The following is an 18,486-nucleotide window of genomic DNA, read 5'->3' as shown; positions in this document are numbered from 1 at the left end:
CTGTTGTACACCGGGGCATACCTATTAATTATTATTTTGTGCATATGCAAATCAGTTGTAAATTAAACCATATTATTATTATAAAAAACCTATCTAGTATATTGAATTGTAATAAAAACAAGGAGTTCCTTTACCAATCTTCCTATTTAGTTATTATACATTTATGAATAAGTAATTACGGGACAGATACAAAAATGTACACTTAACTTAGACAGTCGAGACCGTGTAATACCGTTAATCACTCCCGGCTCCCACACCTGCTGTTCTTAAAACATTATACACTACATTAGTCTGATAAAAATTGGAATATAACCCTGTTGTTTGGTCGCCTTACTTAAGTTATCAAATTCAATGTTTAGATAATATTCAAAACCGTTTCCTTCGATTTATGGCCTTCAAATGTAATTTAACTCGTACGCCTCATTCTCCTTATGAACCACTATTACATTATTTTCATATTGGCAGTTTATCCGAACAAAGAAAAATATATGATATAAAATTTTTATTTAAGCTCGTCCTAGGTTATATAAATTTCCCTGAAATTTTAGGTTTTCTCAATTTTTATGTCCCTCAGTGTAGAACTAGATCAACCACTATGTTTTATGTTTTTACGCATAAAACAAATTATATTTCTGCTTATCTTATGAATAGGATAATGTCAATAACAAATGATTTAAATATGTTGTACTGTTTTATTCTTTTGTTATTATTGTATTATTACTGTGTTATTACTGTATTCTAATGTTCATTTATGAACTAATTATATTATTTTAAATTATTGTAATTGGATCGTTTGATCCGTTGAAATAAATAAATAAAATAAAATGTCAGAGGAGGTTAACATTATTTACATCAATGTAAGCGGAAGGGCTTCGATCCTACAAAACTAAAAAGAAGGGGGCTTGACTGACTTTTGGGAGGCTAAGCCCCATTAAGCCCCCCGATTTCTGCCAATAGTGTTTACGATCGACGATTTGTATGGTTTAAAAATAGTTGTATTGAATAGTAATTGTTACTGCCATTAAATGACAACAATGCTTTAGATTGTATTTTAAGGAATTTTATTTAAAATAATTTGACTGGTGTGTGATTCTGTAGCATTAAAGGGATCAATGATTTGCGTTAGTTTTAGTTATAAATAAATTAATAATTCATATCATACCAACCACTGATGAGCTGTATTTTGTTTAAAAATCAAAAATCGATAATTTTTAATAACATTCATTGTTTCAAGTTTCGATCATTAAATCATATTTTATATAATATTATGACTAATGCATACCTATTATTAAAAAAAAAAAAAAGAATTACATTTCTCCTTACTGGTAAAACCCCGGTAGGTTTGTTAAAGTCGCTTTAATATTAATCGGTTCTCATATGAAAACTTTATATAACATTTAAAAGTGTTCTAGTTAACAAAATAAGCGCTCATTGACCCGAAAGTATAATATAATTTCATAAAGGTCATAGCTTTAATTAAAACTATTATGGTGTTTATTAAGGTACGTAGACTTTAAGCTCACACACTGTCCCTAAACAGCAAAGATTAAGATAAATAATCATAAAGGTCTCAATAGCGTTTAATAATATATTTTTTCTATTTGAATATTATAAAATAGAAACCGTGTTAGTTAATTGAATATTTTAAAAATGTACTAATCCGTGGATTATATATTAAGGGATTCTTTCACTAAATATTTCATATTATATTGGATTGAATAAAGTTAGATATTATATAAGTATGTTGTATCAGACTATTTTATCTACAGTTTGGTTTTACATACTAAAAATTGTAGCTTAACAGGTATATAACTATTGTTTGGATAAACAAAGGTATAACAAGTAATTGTTTTATTATAATAATTACAGGTTTCGTCAGTTAATATTTGCTGAATTAAAACATTTAATTGAGACATAAAGGTGTCATTTACATTTTTAAATTTTTAAATCGTTTTGTCACATTTACTACAAACTTTTGACAGTTTAAACTATGTCTTAATAAATATTTGAATCGTTTTTCGAATACGATGACATGATTTATTGGTTTATTTATTGATAACACGATACGCACCACGATGCACTACTCCGGTATGAGGAAGTAAGAAAAATGTCTACATTTTTTGTCCAGGTTTTTTTAAGAATTATTATAACTCTAAGCAATATTAGTCACAATGGTCATATGATGCATTTTATACAATGATGGACTATTGGACTCTAATAATGTGTTCAATAAAATGAATGAATTAAGACTGTACTATATTTGAATTGCTATGGATTGACTGCGGCGGAATATTGATATATGTTCGTTAAATATTTATTATAGATTAAAGGTACGCAAGTTTGTAATAAAAAAAAAGACGAAAACGTGTGTGACCGAATAAGTGATCGCTTACACTCAAACCAGTTGTTCTGGCACACCATTTGGACATCGACGAGTTAAAACGAATGGATTTGAACGTGGAAAAAATATTATGTAAAATTATACGAAAGTGAGCGGTGGAAGTATGACATGAAATCGTATAATTCAAAAACTCATAGACGCTCATCATTCCGTCGTGTCCGTACATTGTGAACGATATTTAATAGTATATGAATTCGGTTTTTGTGTAACCTCCGTTCCATCGAGATTTGGGACGAAAAGGTATAGTTTAACTTTTTGGCTTGCTGTACTGCGGGTAAAATGTCACCTCTTACGCGAGCACCACGCGTATTTGACTTTGGCGAACTTTTCAATATATATATATATATATATATATATATATATATAAATATGTTTATTTTGTATCAAAATTTGTGCCTATTATACATATAGTGGTGGGTTGAATTGATACACGCACTGAGGAAAAAAAAGTAGACGATATAAAGTTCGCAAAAGTCTTGGGAAAGCAAACGTACGTTTCCGTTCATTGTCGTCGTGGTTGTGATTGCTAACGAATCGGGTATGAAAAAATAAAAATAAAACAGAAAAAACCATTGCAAACAGTCTGTGTTTGCTAAACGAATCAAACCGAATATATCAAATCGAATAAAACGACGGGCATCCGGCCAATGAATGAATTGCGTTTACAAGAATTATTTTCCATTCAGCACGACGAGGTTTTCGGTTCCTACTACATTATATGCCACTACGCGTTGTGTGTAAAATAAATGCTAAAATACAATATTATTTTCAATCCGAATCGATTGGATTGGATTTGGTTTTTTTTTTAAAAACGATAAACATTAAACAATTATTATTATTATGATATTATACATTACGATCAAAGTGCATCGTATTTTTACCTCAATAAATCTTTACTGTAATTTATTGTTTGGAATAATGGAAGGGTGAGGGAAGGATTTGGAGAGAATAGTTTATGTAAGTACAGATAATAATATAATATGATATAGAAATTATTGAAGAAAAAAAATGAGATTGAAAGCCAAAAAAATGTATGGTAAGTACATATAATTTGAAACGTTTAGGTTTAAAAAAAGGATCTGCATTTCATTGGTGAATTGATTTATTATTTTTATCAAAACATAACGGGTTTGAATAATATTGTGAAATGGGTTAATGAAATATTCAAATATGTGCCAAGTGATTTTTGACGACGCATTGCTGATATTACAATATATATTATATACAGGTACCTTATTTACGTTTAGGTTATTCGTGTGACATATTTACACTAATTTATTTTGTCTTTTAACTATATTTTAAACCTTTTTTACGAATGATATTTACAAATTTCCAAACAATATCATTTGAATTCTATATTAACAACATTTTTATATTAAACTCAATACACTACAACTATAATTAATTTTCCTTATAGTTCTATGAAGAAGTATTTAAATTATAGTATGAACTTAATAATAAAGTTGGAAAAGATTTAGTCTGTTTTAATATTTAGGCAAAAGTCTTGCAAAACGAATTTCAATGAAACCTTAAGACATCATACAAGAGTCTCATCTAAATGAAAAAAGTTCAGACAATGTAAGTAACAAATTGAAAATTACACGAACAAATAGATTTTTATCAGCAAAGATATAATTAAATTCTAACATTCATTATAATTCGCTTATATACCTACTAGATATTGGAGGTAAAAAAATAATTCTGGAATAAAACAATTTCAAACAATTATTTATATGATACGAATACGTAATTTCAACGATTTTAACTTTCAGATAATGGTATTATTGATCACTTGTTATTCAAATTTTTTTTTTTTTTTTACTGGTCTTAAGCCCGGAAACTAAGGCCCTTAGCTGTAGGTGTTGTAGGTTTTTGGGACGGTAGAGTGGAACACACGTTTTTTTGTGTTAGGCAAAATTTTCAAGTGGGCACCCGTAGGTATCTGCCATGCTCGGGTAAGGGATGGCGGCAATTCTCAACAGCCGCCGTGACTCAGCTGAAGAAAAATGCCACCCGCGACCGTCCCCCGTTATTCCAAATTATATTTTAATATTATGAATAAACGCTTTTCTCCAAACACATTGGCATTTGCAAACTATTATGGTGGTGTTGTTTGCCACTAACAAATAATGTTTAATAGTTTGTTATAATTTCTCAGTCTGTAAACATTATAATATAGTTAAGTCAATGTTTAAATGAACATATACATATTAAAATGTTGCGATAGCTTATCGGTGATTATCGACAACCCAACGAGTGAAATCAATTCACTTCACAGATTATATCCTATTATTATTACCTCATCTAGATTGTATTAAGTGCTTAAATACAGTAGATACTCGCTATACATTATAAAACGGTAAACAAAAGTACGTTGTATAATAATATTATTATGTAAATAAATTGACATTTTCAATTCCATAATAATAATAATATTATAACCCGGCTGGTTAGTGTGATGTATTAAAATTGCATATATAATGCGCCGTGTTAAAAAAATAATATTGTATTATTTTATATTGACGTTATAAAACAAACTTATGAATTATAATAATATTATGATAAGTTTTTTTTTTTGTTTCTGCTCTCAGTTTTTTTTTCTATATATTTTGTGATAGATATTAGGTATTCTGAAAGTGCCAAAACAAATTATCATCGAAACAGCTTGATTTCTATTGCTGGTAAACTGTGTTCTTAATGAACTCCACTTGGTTACGAATCTTAGAAATTTAGCAGTTTGAAATCGTAATTAAAATTTACATATTTTGATTGTGACTCGATTGAAGCTTGTACGATATAATCAGTGGTAAAATTAATGAAAATGAAAATTAATTTTCCAACAATGTTTTTATCATGTATTCAGGACTTCAGACGAGTAAAGTATAACCACCAAAAAAGGGTAAAATAATGACAAGCACAAATACTACTGCAATAATTCACCGAAACTCAAATCTTTGTATATTACAACTATTGTGACACCTCCAATTTGCTTGTTAACAAAAACTTTTGGGTATGTTCTACCTACATTTCGTATTCTACATGTCATTTCGTTGGGTTTCAATACAGAACATTGAGTTACTAGTGTGCGGAAGAGTCGGAAGAATAAAAAAAACATAACTTGCTTACAAGGATATATGCTGAACCAAACTTCAAAATAGTATGAACCTTCCATTATTGTTTGGCGGTAGTTGAATCATTCTACAAATACGATTGTACCTATAGTATGAAATTACTGTATAGGCACCGACAATTGAACTTTTATGAACAACAAAAAATCACGGAATTTCGACGCAATAATAGTATGTAGAAATGGTTTTTATTTTATTTGTTATCGATTAGATTAAATCATTTTTCAATGTACCATATTTATACGGTTTGGCTACATAGAAATTATTTATAATTGTTATTAACGTTGACATCAAATCGTTAATGATCAATTTTATAGACAATCGCACACCGAATAGAAACTGACTTTGGTATTTAATTATCATCCGATTCACTGCAATACACCACACATATTATACCAGTAAGTTAATTACAAAAATAATATTTATCTTTTAATTGTCGTTTTAAATATTATTATTGTATAATAGGTTTTATATTATTGTCATTATACTAACGTCCACTTAGCCTAGTCTTATGTCTCATCCGCACTTAGGCTGCAACATTACTATTTACAAAAATAGCTATCTTGAGAAAAAACAAAATGGGAAAACACGTGCATTCCATTTGGTAACTACACTATTACATTGCAATAATAATATTACTGTTTTTTTCTCTAAGCACTTTTGCCCTGAGGTTGTAAAGCACGAATATTCTCAACGGCCCAGGTCTTTGAGCACGTTCACGCCCTCCTGTCGACTATGGTAAACCACTTGTTACCACGATCGTACAATTTTCAGTAGATTTGGTCACGTTCGGCTTATGATTTCCACTCAAACCTGACGAAGATGTTGTTATTTAAGAACTTGTTATGATAATAATATGAGTTGAGCATTTCAGCCCGATCACTTGAAATTTAATATTTTATTTCACCCGTTTATCCTCCCCAATTTATACAAAGCGTAGTCTCTGTCCGCAGTCCGTTTAGTTCATAATTTATATCCAGTGGAAATGATGGACTCTCATTTTCGTTTGATAGTTAATGCAGTGTTATTTAAGTGTTTATTTAAACTATCAGATACTTGATAGACCACAGAGGAATGTTTTGATCGACATCACTGTTTCAGACAACCGACTTCTCGAAGGATATTAATTATAATATCTTGAGCATAATATTCTAGAACTCATAGCGAAACTCCATCACAAAGTTTTCTAAAACTTTGATTGTAATTTAAATTGTTGAGGGAAAATTTCAGACGGTTCAAAGAATAGTATAATAATATGATATGATTGCTGTTTTCATGGCGAAAATATTCAAACTAAAGATGTGATTTGATTCGTATTGAAAGCGAAACAAACGTCTACAAAATACGAATTATTACTATGTTATAGTACAGCAGTGAATTACTTGATATTATAAACAAACAGTATACGCAACTTAACACACAAAAAATGCACTCAGGCTTTAGGTTGAAATAATATTGTGTAGACATATTTGATATGAAAACAAATTGAATAATCCATATTAAGGAAAACCGAAATAATAAGTGTTTTTTTGTTTAAATATCACAATATTGCTTAGTGCACGTGTACCGAAATCATGTTTCTACACTTGACTTATAATTTTATTTAAATGATATAATGATTAAAAAGGTTGATGGATTCTTGTTGCAATTTTACAATATTTAACCAAACGTTACGTTCATATAATATAACGTATAATGACCAAATAGGTATTATAACTATTGCGTTTGACAATTTGTTCGGTTTTGTAAAGTTTTAATACAGCTCATTACACAATATCTATATTACGAGTATATAACGAACTGTCAAAACGTTTTTGAATAGAAAAAGTTTTAAAATGAAATTTCGTTTATTTCAAGTTTTATTTTTCATTAAAATATTAGTATTGACGCCAACACTTAAAAAATAAAATGCAAATTTATACTATGTATATACATATCATTATGTAGACAATTTGTATGGGTTTATATAGATGTATAAAAGTTTCTGACTTTTCGAGTGATGTGCCGAAATACGCTGGGCAAGATGGATTTTATGTTAAATAAACAAAATTAATAATTTGATTAAAACCCTCAAAAAACGGCTCAGAAATTCCATTTTACGAGATAAGTGTTTTTAAACAACGGCACCTCGCCCAAAATATACTTCGAGAAAGTTACCATAATTTCGATTCGTGTACGCTATGCGCGACGGTCGGCGGTCTCGAAGCTCTCGAGCTTTCCCCAAAATATATTTCTCTGCAGTTGTCGCTGCTGTTATACGATCGTCGTAAACTACTATCGAAACACACTCTTAGGCAGACAATATTCACTGCCTACATTGTTATTATAATAATAAACTCGCCACAGCGTTTCGCTCGTATAAGATATTATCTTTATCACTATATCATTATCACGTCGTCGAGGAGACATGCCGATAATGATATTATCTGTGTGGGTACTGGCGCGCGAGTGTGATGGGTAAGTTGGTGGGTGGGTGGGTGGGTGGGTGAGTAGAGCACTTGAAAGCAGCACGTATTGTGTACCGTTATCATAATATTTTAACACCTGTAAATTAAAACTTTACCGGTCGCATAACATTATCATATTATATAATCATAGGTACAATACTCACGTCGAACGGTCCTTTGATCAGCGGCCCCGCCTGGCCGATGTACAACGTGGACGCCGAATCGAACAGCAGCTCCACCGGATCCCTGACCACCATCACGGTTTGCGGTTCCAAACACCTGCCGAACAACCGCACGTACTCCCTGGTCACCTTCAAGCTCAGCCGAATGTACTTCCGGATCTTCCACGGCACTGAAAAAGTGGCCAAGACGTTTGACGACGACGAGTATTTGTTCACGTCCGTGTACAGGAAGCTCACGTTCATCGCGCTCGATGACGACGGTACGACCTGCACGCCCAATTGCACCACCTGCAAAAGACACGGACGCGGCGATCAGAGACGGCGGACATGGGTAGAGTACAATTTTGAATTTTATTTTTATTATGTCATCACGAGGTGCGGTCGTAATAATAATATTGTTGTTGTTTTCTTTTATTTTTCCCGATTATACAGTCATTATTTTAATTGTTGGTAGGTACCTCGAACGTTTTGTCCAAATTAAAAAAATTCGATAGGTGTATTTTAACAGATTATTTTCGCCTAAATATAATATTCTAAATTTATTCATTTTTATATTGAGTATAGGTATGTATATATTATAATATGATCGAAATCATAATCTGAAATCAGTGGTTAGTCATCAGAAATCAAATTATTATAATACCTCTTCAATTAATATTAATCTAAAACGAGTATTGCACTGCTTTATAATAATATAAAATTAAAGAATTTATTGCCTCAGCAAATTCGCATAAAATGTTATACCTATCATGGTAAACATAATATATCATGAAAATGAGCAATAACTTCGTGAAATATACTACTCTACAATATTATTTTATTAGGTACCTGTTTATTTTTATTTATGTGTTCAAATTCTCGTTGTACTTATTTAACATTATTATTAAGATAATAATACAATTATTTATGCACCATGTACTTTTTTTTATTATGTGTAACGTTGTTACCGTCTAAATAAATTGCTTACAATTATTAAAAAATACCCATTTCCACGATTTTTCTAAATTGTTAATTTCATGGGCCATTTATTTTTTCGTTATTTTTAAATGTATTATTTTATTCCAATCATTCTATCTAAGAAATTATTTAATAAAAAAAACAGACAAATGAATTACTGACTACTATAGCAAAATAATATTTTCCTTTTTTATGTTTAATTTTCAACGCAAACTTCATAAACGTTCTATGTATATTTTAAAAATGTATTCGAAATATTATATTGTGATGACAAATTATACTCATGAATGTGTAATGTGTATAATATTCGAAACTTATTTTTTTTTCGATCGTGTCAAAAAACAAAGTTTTAATTAAAATCACAATTTAAACTTACTTAAAAAACGAAGAAAAATTGTAGTATCGTATTATTCTATATTCCGCTTTAGATCATAATAATGATTTTATAAATTGTCTACGTTTTAACTTTCATTCTAATTCTAAAACACATTGAAATAACCAAAGATGATCAATAAAAAACGAAACTATGTATATTTGTTAGCTAGGTGGAAAAATAGTTGAAATTAATATTTAATCTATACGTGACAATCAGTAGTCACCCGGAAACTAGCTTATAATAATATTATTTTTTTTGATAATACACCATCATTAACTTACCTTCAAACGATTTTTCAGTGGAAAAAGTAGGAATGTAGGAATTTCGAAATTTTAGAAGACCAAATTCAAAGCTGTTTAAAAAATTCTTGACATCACAAAATTACCAGTTTCTGACGAAATATCAGAAGAACAACCGTCATTGTTTCATATCCCGATAAAGACAAGAAAATTGGTATTTAAAACTTCTAATCATTTTAAAGAAAACCACTGGGTAAATGCAAATCAAACACGAGAACGTAAAAATGTTGAGTAAACAACTTCTAAAAAGTTGAATTCATTTTTTGCAATTTGTGAGTTCAAGTTAGTATATTTTATTTTAAGCGCTGCTGACACTATCAATACTCAAATATCATTTATGTACCTCACCAAAATTGAATTTGTATACAAAGTTTTTAAAACACCGAATCAAATTTTAGTAATTGTTTCGAATGAAATATTTCCATTCACTATTATATTATGTTTTTAATATAAAGTAGGGACATGATATTAAACAAATTTGAAGTGTACAAATTTATGAAACAGTAACACAGTGTAATGGTATTATAAGATTTTTCTTTAAATAAAATTCGTATAAGACATAATTGCATACAATTTTTCATCTGTCATTATTTCCATTAAACATTTTTAATTTGTTTTTTATTGTAAATCAATAAATCGAATAAAACATTTGAAACAAATCATAATGTGAATTTTTCTACTATCGATGTTTAATGGGCAAAGTAAGTAAAGATAAATTAAGTACTCTCAATAATAGTTCAATATCATTAAATTTTTATATAATATGTTATTAATTGTGTAAATTCGTTCTAGGAATACTCCCGAAGATAGATAATTAATATTATATACAAGCTGAATGAACATTTTCTTCTTTTAATAGAAGCCGCAAAATGTTTATATTACTAAATTGGTAAATAATTGGTATGCACTACATTCGAATATAAATTGGTAGTTAAATTAGTATATAATGAAATATAATATAAAATGTATATATTATGTACAAATGTATAAAAATGTATAATAAAAACTATTACTTATTACTAAAAACAAAATAACTTTGTTTTACATTATCTAATAAATATTATTAGTTTTTTTGCTTATAACTTTATTCAAGAATTCCACCCTAATGAATATAGGTACGAATAATCTAGAGTAGAAAGATCGTTCGAAACTTTAATATTACTTTTCGATAACTTTACTATTATATAATATATGTGTATTAAATATGGGGTTTTGGTTATATTTAATTAAAATCATTCTAAGAAAAAAAACATATTTACGCACCATTTTATCAAAAATGTCAAATTAATTTAAGACGAAGTCTTGCTCATTTGAAAAAAGGCGTGAAGTCACTTTTCTGTAGTATAGGTTTTAACGATACTTCGTTAATGAGTAGGTCATTGTAATGGACTCAATGTGCTAAATTTAAGTACAACAATTATAACACAATATAACTGTGTACGAAAAACGATTCTGCGCGAGGATATTGTATTATATGATAATATTGTTATGATAATGTGTGTATAGTTACAAGTAGTACGGTCTAATTTTTGCAAAAATATATAATTTGTTGTATAATAATTATTATATCATACTTTTAGGTATATTGTATAATAAATAATGTAATATTATAACCGATATTATTGTTATTAACATAAAAGTAAATACTGACGTACCACGACATGGTATGGAAAGGTTTTGGTATAATATTATATAAATAGCTTTAAATTAGCCTAAAATAATAAACATTTCATTGGTGTTTGAAAATAATAATATACATAATTGCAACAAGTTACAACAAAATAAATAAAAGCGTTATTTTTAGTTTAAATATTCAATTTTATAAACATTTTATCTGAAAATTACTATAAAAAAATATTTACGAATGTATTATTGATATTTTTCAAGTAAAAAATAAAATTAAAAATAGGTGTTGAGATTTTCCTATTTTTTTTTTTTTTTTTATCTTTGAACCCCCTTCTACTTTCACTAAAGATCCAGTTAGATCAAAATTGAGGACTAATGTACTTACATATTTTTACTGCTCCAATGTTTTTTTTAAATGACACATTATAATAAAGAAAAAAATAATATCGTTGCAAACTTGTTAAACCAATATTATTTAGGGAATATTTTTTTGAGCATTAATCTTAGTCCACACTTAACAACATTTTTCATCAGTCTTTATATTATGGTTTATTATAATTATAGCAAGCCGTATGTTCTGAATATGTGAAAAATTAAAATTTTACTTTTCTTTTTTACTAACCTAATTAGTATTTACCATCTCAGATATTTAATTGTGTTACAATAATGTTTTTGCTATTCATGAGAACTTATGTGCCATATACTTACGTTTTCTAAAGGATTGACAACGGCGAACAAAAAACCGCCGTCCATAGAATTTAGTTTGAAATTAACCACGATGGAGAACTCCGAGTACAATTTTTCTGGGAGGAATAATCGATACGGTGATTTTATATCAGATCCAGGTTTAATGCCAAATGCTGGAAAACCGTCCTCTCCGCTGTCAAAGTATAGCTGCGGGTCCTCGAACGGAACTTTGATGGCAGTTTGGAGATCATGTTCGTCTGAAAAATGATCAAAAATGTAATATTTGATTATAAAATATTTACTGTAGTTACTGTAATATTCAAAAGATACAGTCGTAGATTAACTTTGGGAGTATACTCTTCGTTTTTTAAAGTACTAAAAACATTAGAGAACGCCGTTTTTTCCGCAAAGAATGTACATTTTTACAAAATTGCAGTTCAGCCCGTGAATAGGTGAATATGTAACGTAGTGTATCAGGTCGTACTCTAAGTATAGGTTGATGACTACCTACTTTATATTTAAAATAGTAATCTTTTGCATTCGTTGAATAATGTTTTGAACACTGTAAAAAATATTTTACTACGTGAACTACACTATTATACGATAAATTACGCATAACAAAAGGTTAAAAAAATAAGTGTGCGACAAATTTTGCGTATGGATCATATTATTATTATTACTATAATCTCAGTAATAATCTTAGCATATAATTCCATCAAAAGGACAAGTAATATTTTTACTCTGACAACGAATTTACGTTTAAAATATTCCGAAGAAAAACATAATGTCACGTTGTATTTTTTACAGACGTTTTGTATAAGAAACTTTTGAACAATGATGATTTATTTATTTCCAATGATCAAAATGTAAAATAATTTTTCAAAAATAAAAGTAGATAATATATTTAAAAGCCTGTAGTAGTGTATACAACAAGATTAACGAGACAATACATTCGTCGTATGATCAGTTTTCTTATAACGATATTATTGAAGAGCTAAAAATATAAGTCTATAAACATCAATTTATTATAACTAAAGAACTTGAATTTTTACCAAAATTTGACTAATTTTAACTTTCTTAACAGAATACACGGATTATACACGGATGCTAACAATACGCATGATAATTTTAAAAATTCTGAATAAATAATATCACACATTTTTAAATTTGTAAATAGTTCGGAATAAGAACGAAAATATTTGCAGTTAACTTGTTGGACAAGAAAAAAAGTTCAGATCGAGGAAACATAACCAAAATTCAATAATACACAACAATTTCTGACGAACTGACGTCAGCAAAAATCCGATAGCCGATAAAATATGACCCCTTCTATCCGAAAAAGCTGATTGGCTATAAATTAGGACCGAAAAGTGTGGCTGCAGGCAAGTTTGACGTAAACAAGTAATAACAAATAGTAAACCATTCCAAAAACGGACACGATAATTTGTCTAAAACGTCATATTTCGATCAGAGACATTTCAAGGCCTTTCAAACTAAACAAAGAAGAAACAACGATACACAATTATATATATATATATATATAGACACGAAACTGTGAGTAAAATAATTAACCAAACTAAGAGGGACTGTCGCTGACATTAAAAAAGAATTTAATTTATTTCTTATTAAATTATCAATATATTGTTTTTTTTCCGAATAGATAAGAATAACGAGCACAATACAATTTGCGAACCTTATTAAAATTGAATATCACAATAATTTAATTTACCACTAAGAAAAAATATTATATATTTTATTATTTTTGTTTATACTTATTGTACGGGCACTGTGCAGTCGAAATTTTACGGCGAAAACTCCGAGTAAAATATTATAATACAAATTTCGATAAAATAATACACATTTCTAAAAAATAAAACTTTTATCTCTATTACAACGTTTACAAAGTACTGAAAGTAAAATAATAAGAAACTTGGACATCGGTTTAAAAGTTAACTGTTGTTTTCTGTTGATTAGTTTTAGTTTTTGGAGACATATAAAGTTTTAGAATCTGAGTGGAGCAAGAAATCTATAGATTTTACAATGAAGTGTTCTTTTTTTTTTTCGTTTTATATGTAATTACTTTTTAGAGGGTGTGCTGTCATACGAAAAGTATATATATATATAGACGGTGTTCTCAAAAACTTTCATGTAAGTTGTAAGGTCGACACAAACGGTACTTGAAGAACTATTTTTTTGTAATTTTCTAGTGTTCCGATATTATATTTAGTTTTCTTTAATATTTAAATATAATTCGTGGAAATAGTTAAGACGAAAAGATTTCACTAAAACTTTTAATGTTAAAACATTATTCTTTAGTTTTCCTAATATAAATATATTTATAAAACGTTAGTCATATAATGTTGCAACTCACTTGTTTTTAAAACACTGAACAATTCTTTAATATTTTAACAGTCTGAAATCGCTACCCAATTTTCAAAATCTGTATACACAATTTTTGGAAAACTAAATATATTTAAATATATATGTATATAAGTACTTAAAAATTAAAATTTACATAATTCCTTATTATAATTTATTGTTTAATGTTCAACACAATTAACACTACTCGTAGTATTTTTAATGTAAATTAACGAAGGACAATAAATGGTATATAGTTGTGATTTATGTGGGTATAAAAAAACACATAAACATTTATACTTTTTAAAATATTTAAAATTTCTCATTTTTATAGCCTAATTGTCGTTTATAATGTTAAATGTACAATACATATTTTATTATTTTAATAGGTCCAGTAATTACTATAGTACAAATAACACTTAAAAACTCTATTTCGGTACGAATAAAATATTTATCTTTAATTTAAATTCGTATTTGTTATAAATAAGCTCATTGTATTATAATAATATATAAATATAAGCTTTGTATAAAAATATTTTAATCTTAAAAAATTAGAATTAAAACAAATTAAAAAACAAAATTAAAATGAATGTACAAAAAATATTGGTGATTAAAATCAAAATACAATTATTATTATTATTATTATTATTATTATTATTGGAATCGCAATTTTTTATAGTAATACAATTAGAACGTAACAAAATAATGTGGATATTTTAATAAATACAAACAAAATTAGGTCATTAAAAATTGCTTTTTAATTCTAAATAATGTACAGTGTAAATGTAAGAAGCAAGTGGGTAGGTAGCTACCATTCCTGTTTACATTCATCTACATACTAACAACCTTTTTTTGTGTTTCAATGCAAAAAAAAATCAAATCAAATAATTGAGAGAAAAACCTTTTAGATCACAGCCCTAACCTTCTAGATCCCGTTACGCCGGAAAATCATTGGTAATTGGGTCACGTAATTAAGTTTATTGGAACATTGGACCAGAAAATTTTTATTTTTTTTCTCGTTGAAGAAAAGCTTTTAGATGAATGAGTAACGACTGGTGCGTCGATGCCAATTAAAATTACGTAAATAAAATAAGAAAACACTGCATTGTGATGAAAACCAAAGTATCTATGGGATATATCGCTGTTGGAATACTTATGACTCTTACTATACACAGAGTAGGACAATCATAAATTATCATTACGATTCAAGAGTCGCTTGAACTATAATATAATATTATTATAAAATATCGCTTCGGGACAATATTGCACATTATTTCATCGGACAATGTGATATCGGAGAGACTGTGAGAGGAGGGTATAAGTTCCAGTTGTCGATGACCGGCAAGTCAAAACGACGGGAAAACGGAAATCGTGTAAAATAATATTTTAAACACGTGCGTTAAGGCAGTTTCAGCTGTCGTCGACTTGGCAACGGGCGTTGCAATGGATCGAGTGATTACACATAAACGACGATGCGAGAATAGAGACAGAAATAACACGACTCGAATAAGACGAGATCGTACACATTTATAGTATAGTGGGCAAGTCGACGGTCGATGTACAACATATAAACGATTTTTCGTACACGTTGGCCGCCACCGACATGAATCCCAAACGATTCTCACCCTTTGGTTCAAAACGCGAGATGTGACTAAAATAAATGATTACTGCGTTTCCGCGGAAGGTTTCGGATTATAATGTGATACCGACGATGGTTAGTGTGTGTGTGTTAAAACGCTAAACGTCGAGTGATTTAAAATAGAGTGCCATCGTCGTCGCGGGCGGTGTGGCGGTGGTGGATTATTCTTAGCACCGTTGAGACTGGCATAATATTATTATAATCGTTATCCGATCATCACCCGATTATATTACACTCACATCGGATCGCATAAATATATATATATATGGGTATTATCAACATTGAAGATTTCGGCGGCGGCTTGCAATGTTAATGCAAGTAGCGTAAAAAAATATATCAATATAATATTAAAGTCTCTATTTGAATACACTGCAGCGACAAAATGTGAACGAAAAGAGCTAATCATGTCCTGTAGAGCATGGATGCATAATTAAGATGATTTTCATTCGTTTAAAACGCGTAAATCGCATATAGTATTATTACTAATTTTTGGATTGCAAATAATAGGTTACTGTTACATAACAATCACATTAGTAAGTTGTAAGTAGTCAATTCGATTTTTTCAAGTAAAATTAAAATTATTTTCGTTTAATATCAATTTGTCTAAACGTGTTGTGTATGTTATTCGCTTTCTAATTAATACCCAGTCGAGTCTCGATAATAATTAACAATAGAATCTCAAGGTGAATCAAAATAAATTAGATTTATGTTTTTTTTTTAAATTATGCACCTCAAACACCACTTAAAAAATATCAAGGGGTAAGAAAAAAATTCTTCAACTTTATGAGGTTTAACGAAGAAAAAAAAATTGAAAATCGTGTTTTTGCAATCGGAGTGACGTCCATCTGCGCGTCGCGTCGCAGGCCGTACAGAATTTGCACGCCGTCGCGCGTGTTTCGCGGCTGCAGGTCACGTCGTACAACCGTCAGACAACCACGGTAGTGGTATTATGGTACTGATATATATATATAACGCTCGGCCGATTGTAATGCACGGTTGACACTTGCAGACGGGGTGTAAGTAAGTACATGCGCAAAGATACGTATCGTGACGTCTAGAACACTCGCGCCCGACAGCGACTTTAACGTCACCGAAGTTTTCTACAAAACAAACACGACCCCGTTTGGCGTTAAATAAAATGAGCCCGGAGGCGGCGACGGAGTTTCATGTATCTAATTTGGTGGGTTCGTTAGGCGCAATGCGGTCTAGTCGTGTATCTCTCGTAATAGGAACAAAGACGACGACGACGACGACGACGACAGAGCTTTTGCATTGCAAGTGACCCGAAAAGGGTTTCGACGCATATTGTTTGCGTTGCGTCTTGCGTGGATCACATGCACACATGTCCGCGACCGACGATGTATATTATAATATACGAGAATATATTTTATGCTATTTACTCGTCTCGTTTAAACGCCGTCGTTGTCGTCGTCTTAGGTTTCCTTTTAATGTTCGTACACGCGCGTATATCGCGTACAATAATAATATCAAAATTGTGGAGGTGTGCAAAGGTGTATGACGAGCGCGTTCCGGCATTCATTACGTGACGAAAACGAAAAATAAATAAAACAACACATCGCAGCAGTCGAGAACCACGTGCCCATTGTTATAATAATATATTATTATATTTGCGTAATTCCGAGCCCACCCGAGGGTGAGACTCCTCTCTCGCGGCTCGTTGTTCCGGTTCGCTCGTTCGGTTTCCCCGCCACCGGCCGGCCGACTATTATACGCGGAGACGTGTATAAGTCAGGAAATTGTCTCCTTATCGATTATGTGGCTAACACACCGCTACCGCCGCCGCCCGTTATAGCGGCGTCACGCATTAATCATGTACAAGTCTGCCTGTGCAGACGAGGTGCTTCCAAGAGCCCACCACGTGATCTTAATCCCTCGTGACCGTATATGGCACGCCGTGACAATATGAAATTGATATAGCTTATGTTGACGACGACGATGGTGATCGTAATAATAATAATATTAATAGTAATAATAATACGGTATTTAAGAAGACAAGCTCTTTATGATATTATTATGTTCCGCCGTATTAACCACAACGGTATGTTGGTATAGCTGCAGGTAGAGATGTAAGCTTGAACTTTTTTTTTTTTCTTCGACATTTTCTGATAATGTTCAACACTCTTTGAACATTTTGAAAAATTGTTTTTAATTTATTTCTTTAATTATAATTAATTGTTGAGGTTGTACAATTGCTATGTTAGTCAAATGTTAATTATTTAATTAAGAATTAACCGACTGTGAATACTAAATCACTATAGGTACAGTAGTACCTAAAATGTTCAATAGTTGGAACGTTCACAATATGCGCCTATCTACTGTTTCTCGAACATGACTCAAAAACCGAACGACTTTTTTTGTTTTTGTT

The 18,486-nt window shown here is 30.0% G+C and overlaps 1 protein-coding gene across 3 annotated transcripts in view; it reads right to left on the bottom strand.

Moving 5' to 3' along the window:
• Positions 1–18,486, bottom strand: part of LOC100573836 (collagen alpha-1(XVIII) chain) — a 285,075-nt gene that overhangs the window by 228,561 nt on the left and 38,028 nt on the right. For all 3 annotated transcript variants that reach the window (XM_029488395.1, XM_029488396.1, XM_029488397.1), the window contains exons 3-4: positions 12,125–12,360; positions 8,141–8,446 (exon numbers count right to left, since the gene is read on the bottom strand). In XM_029488395.1, the coding sequence (XP_029344255.1) occupies positions 8,141–8,446; positions 12,125–12,360 (542 nt within the window). The remainder of the gene's footprint in view (positions 1–8,140; positions 8,447–12,124; positions 12,361–18,486) is intronic.

The sequence above is a fragment of the Acyrthosiphon pisum genome, chromosome A1 (genome assembly GCF_005508785.2).
Source record: "Acyrthosiphon pisum isolate AL4f chromosome A1, pea_aphid_22Mar2018_4r6ur, whole genome shotgun sequence".
Taxonomy (NCBI): domain Eukaryota; kingdom Metazoa; phylum Arthropoda; class Insecta; order Hemiptera; family Aphididae; genus Acyrthosiphon; species Acyrthosiphon pisum.
This window is presented reverse-complemented; position numbering and strand designations above follow the sequence as displayed.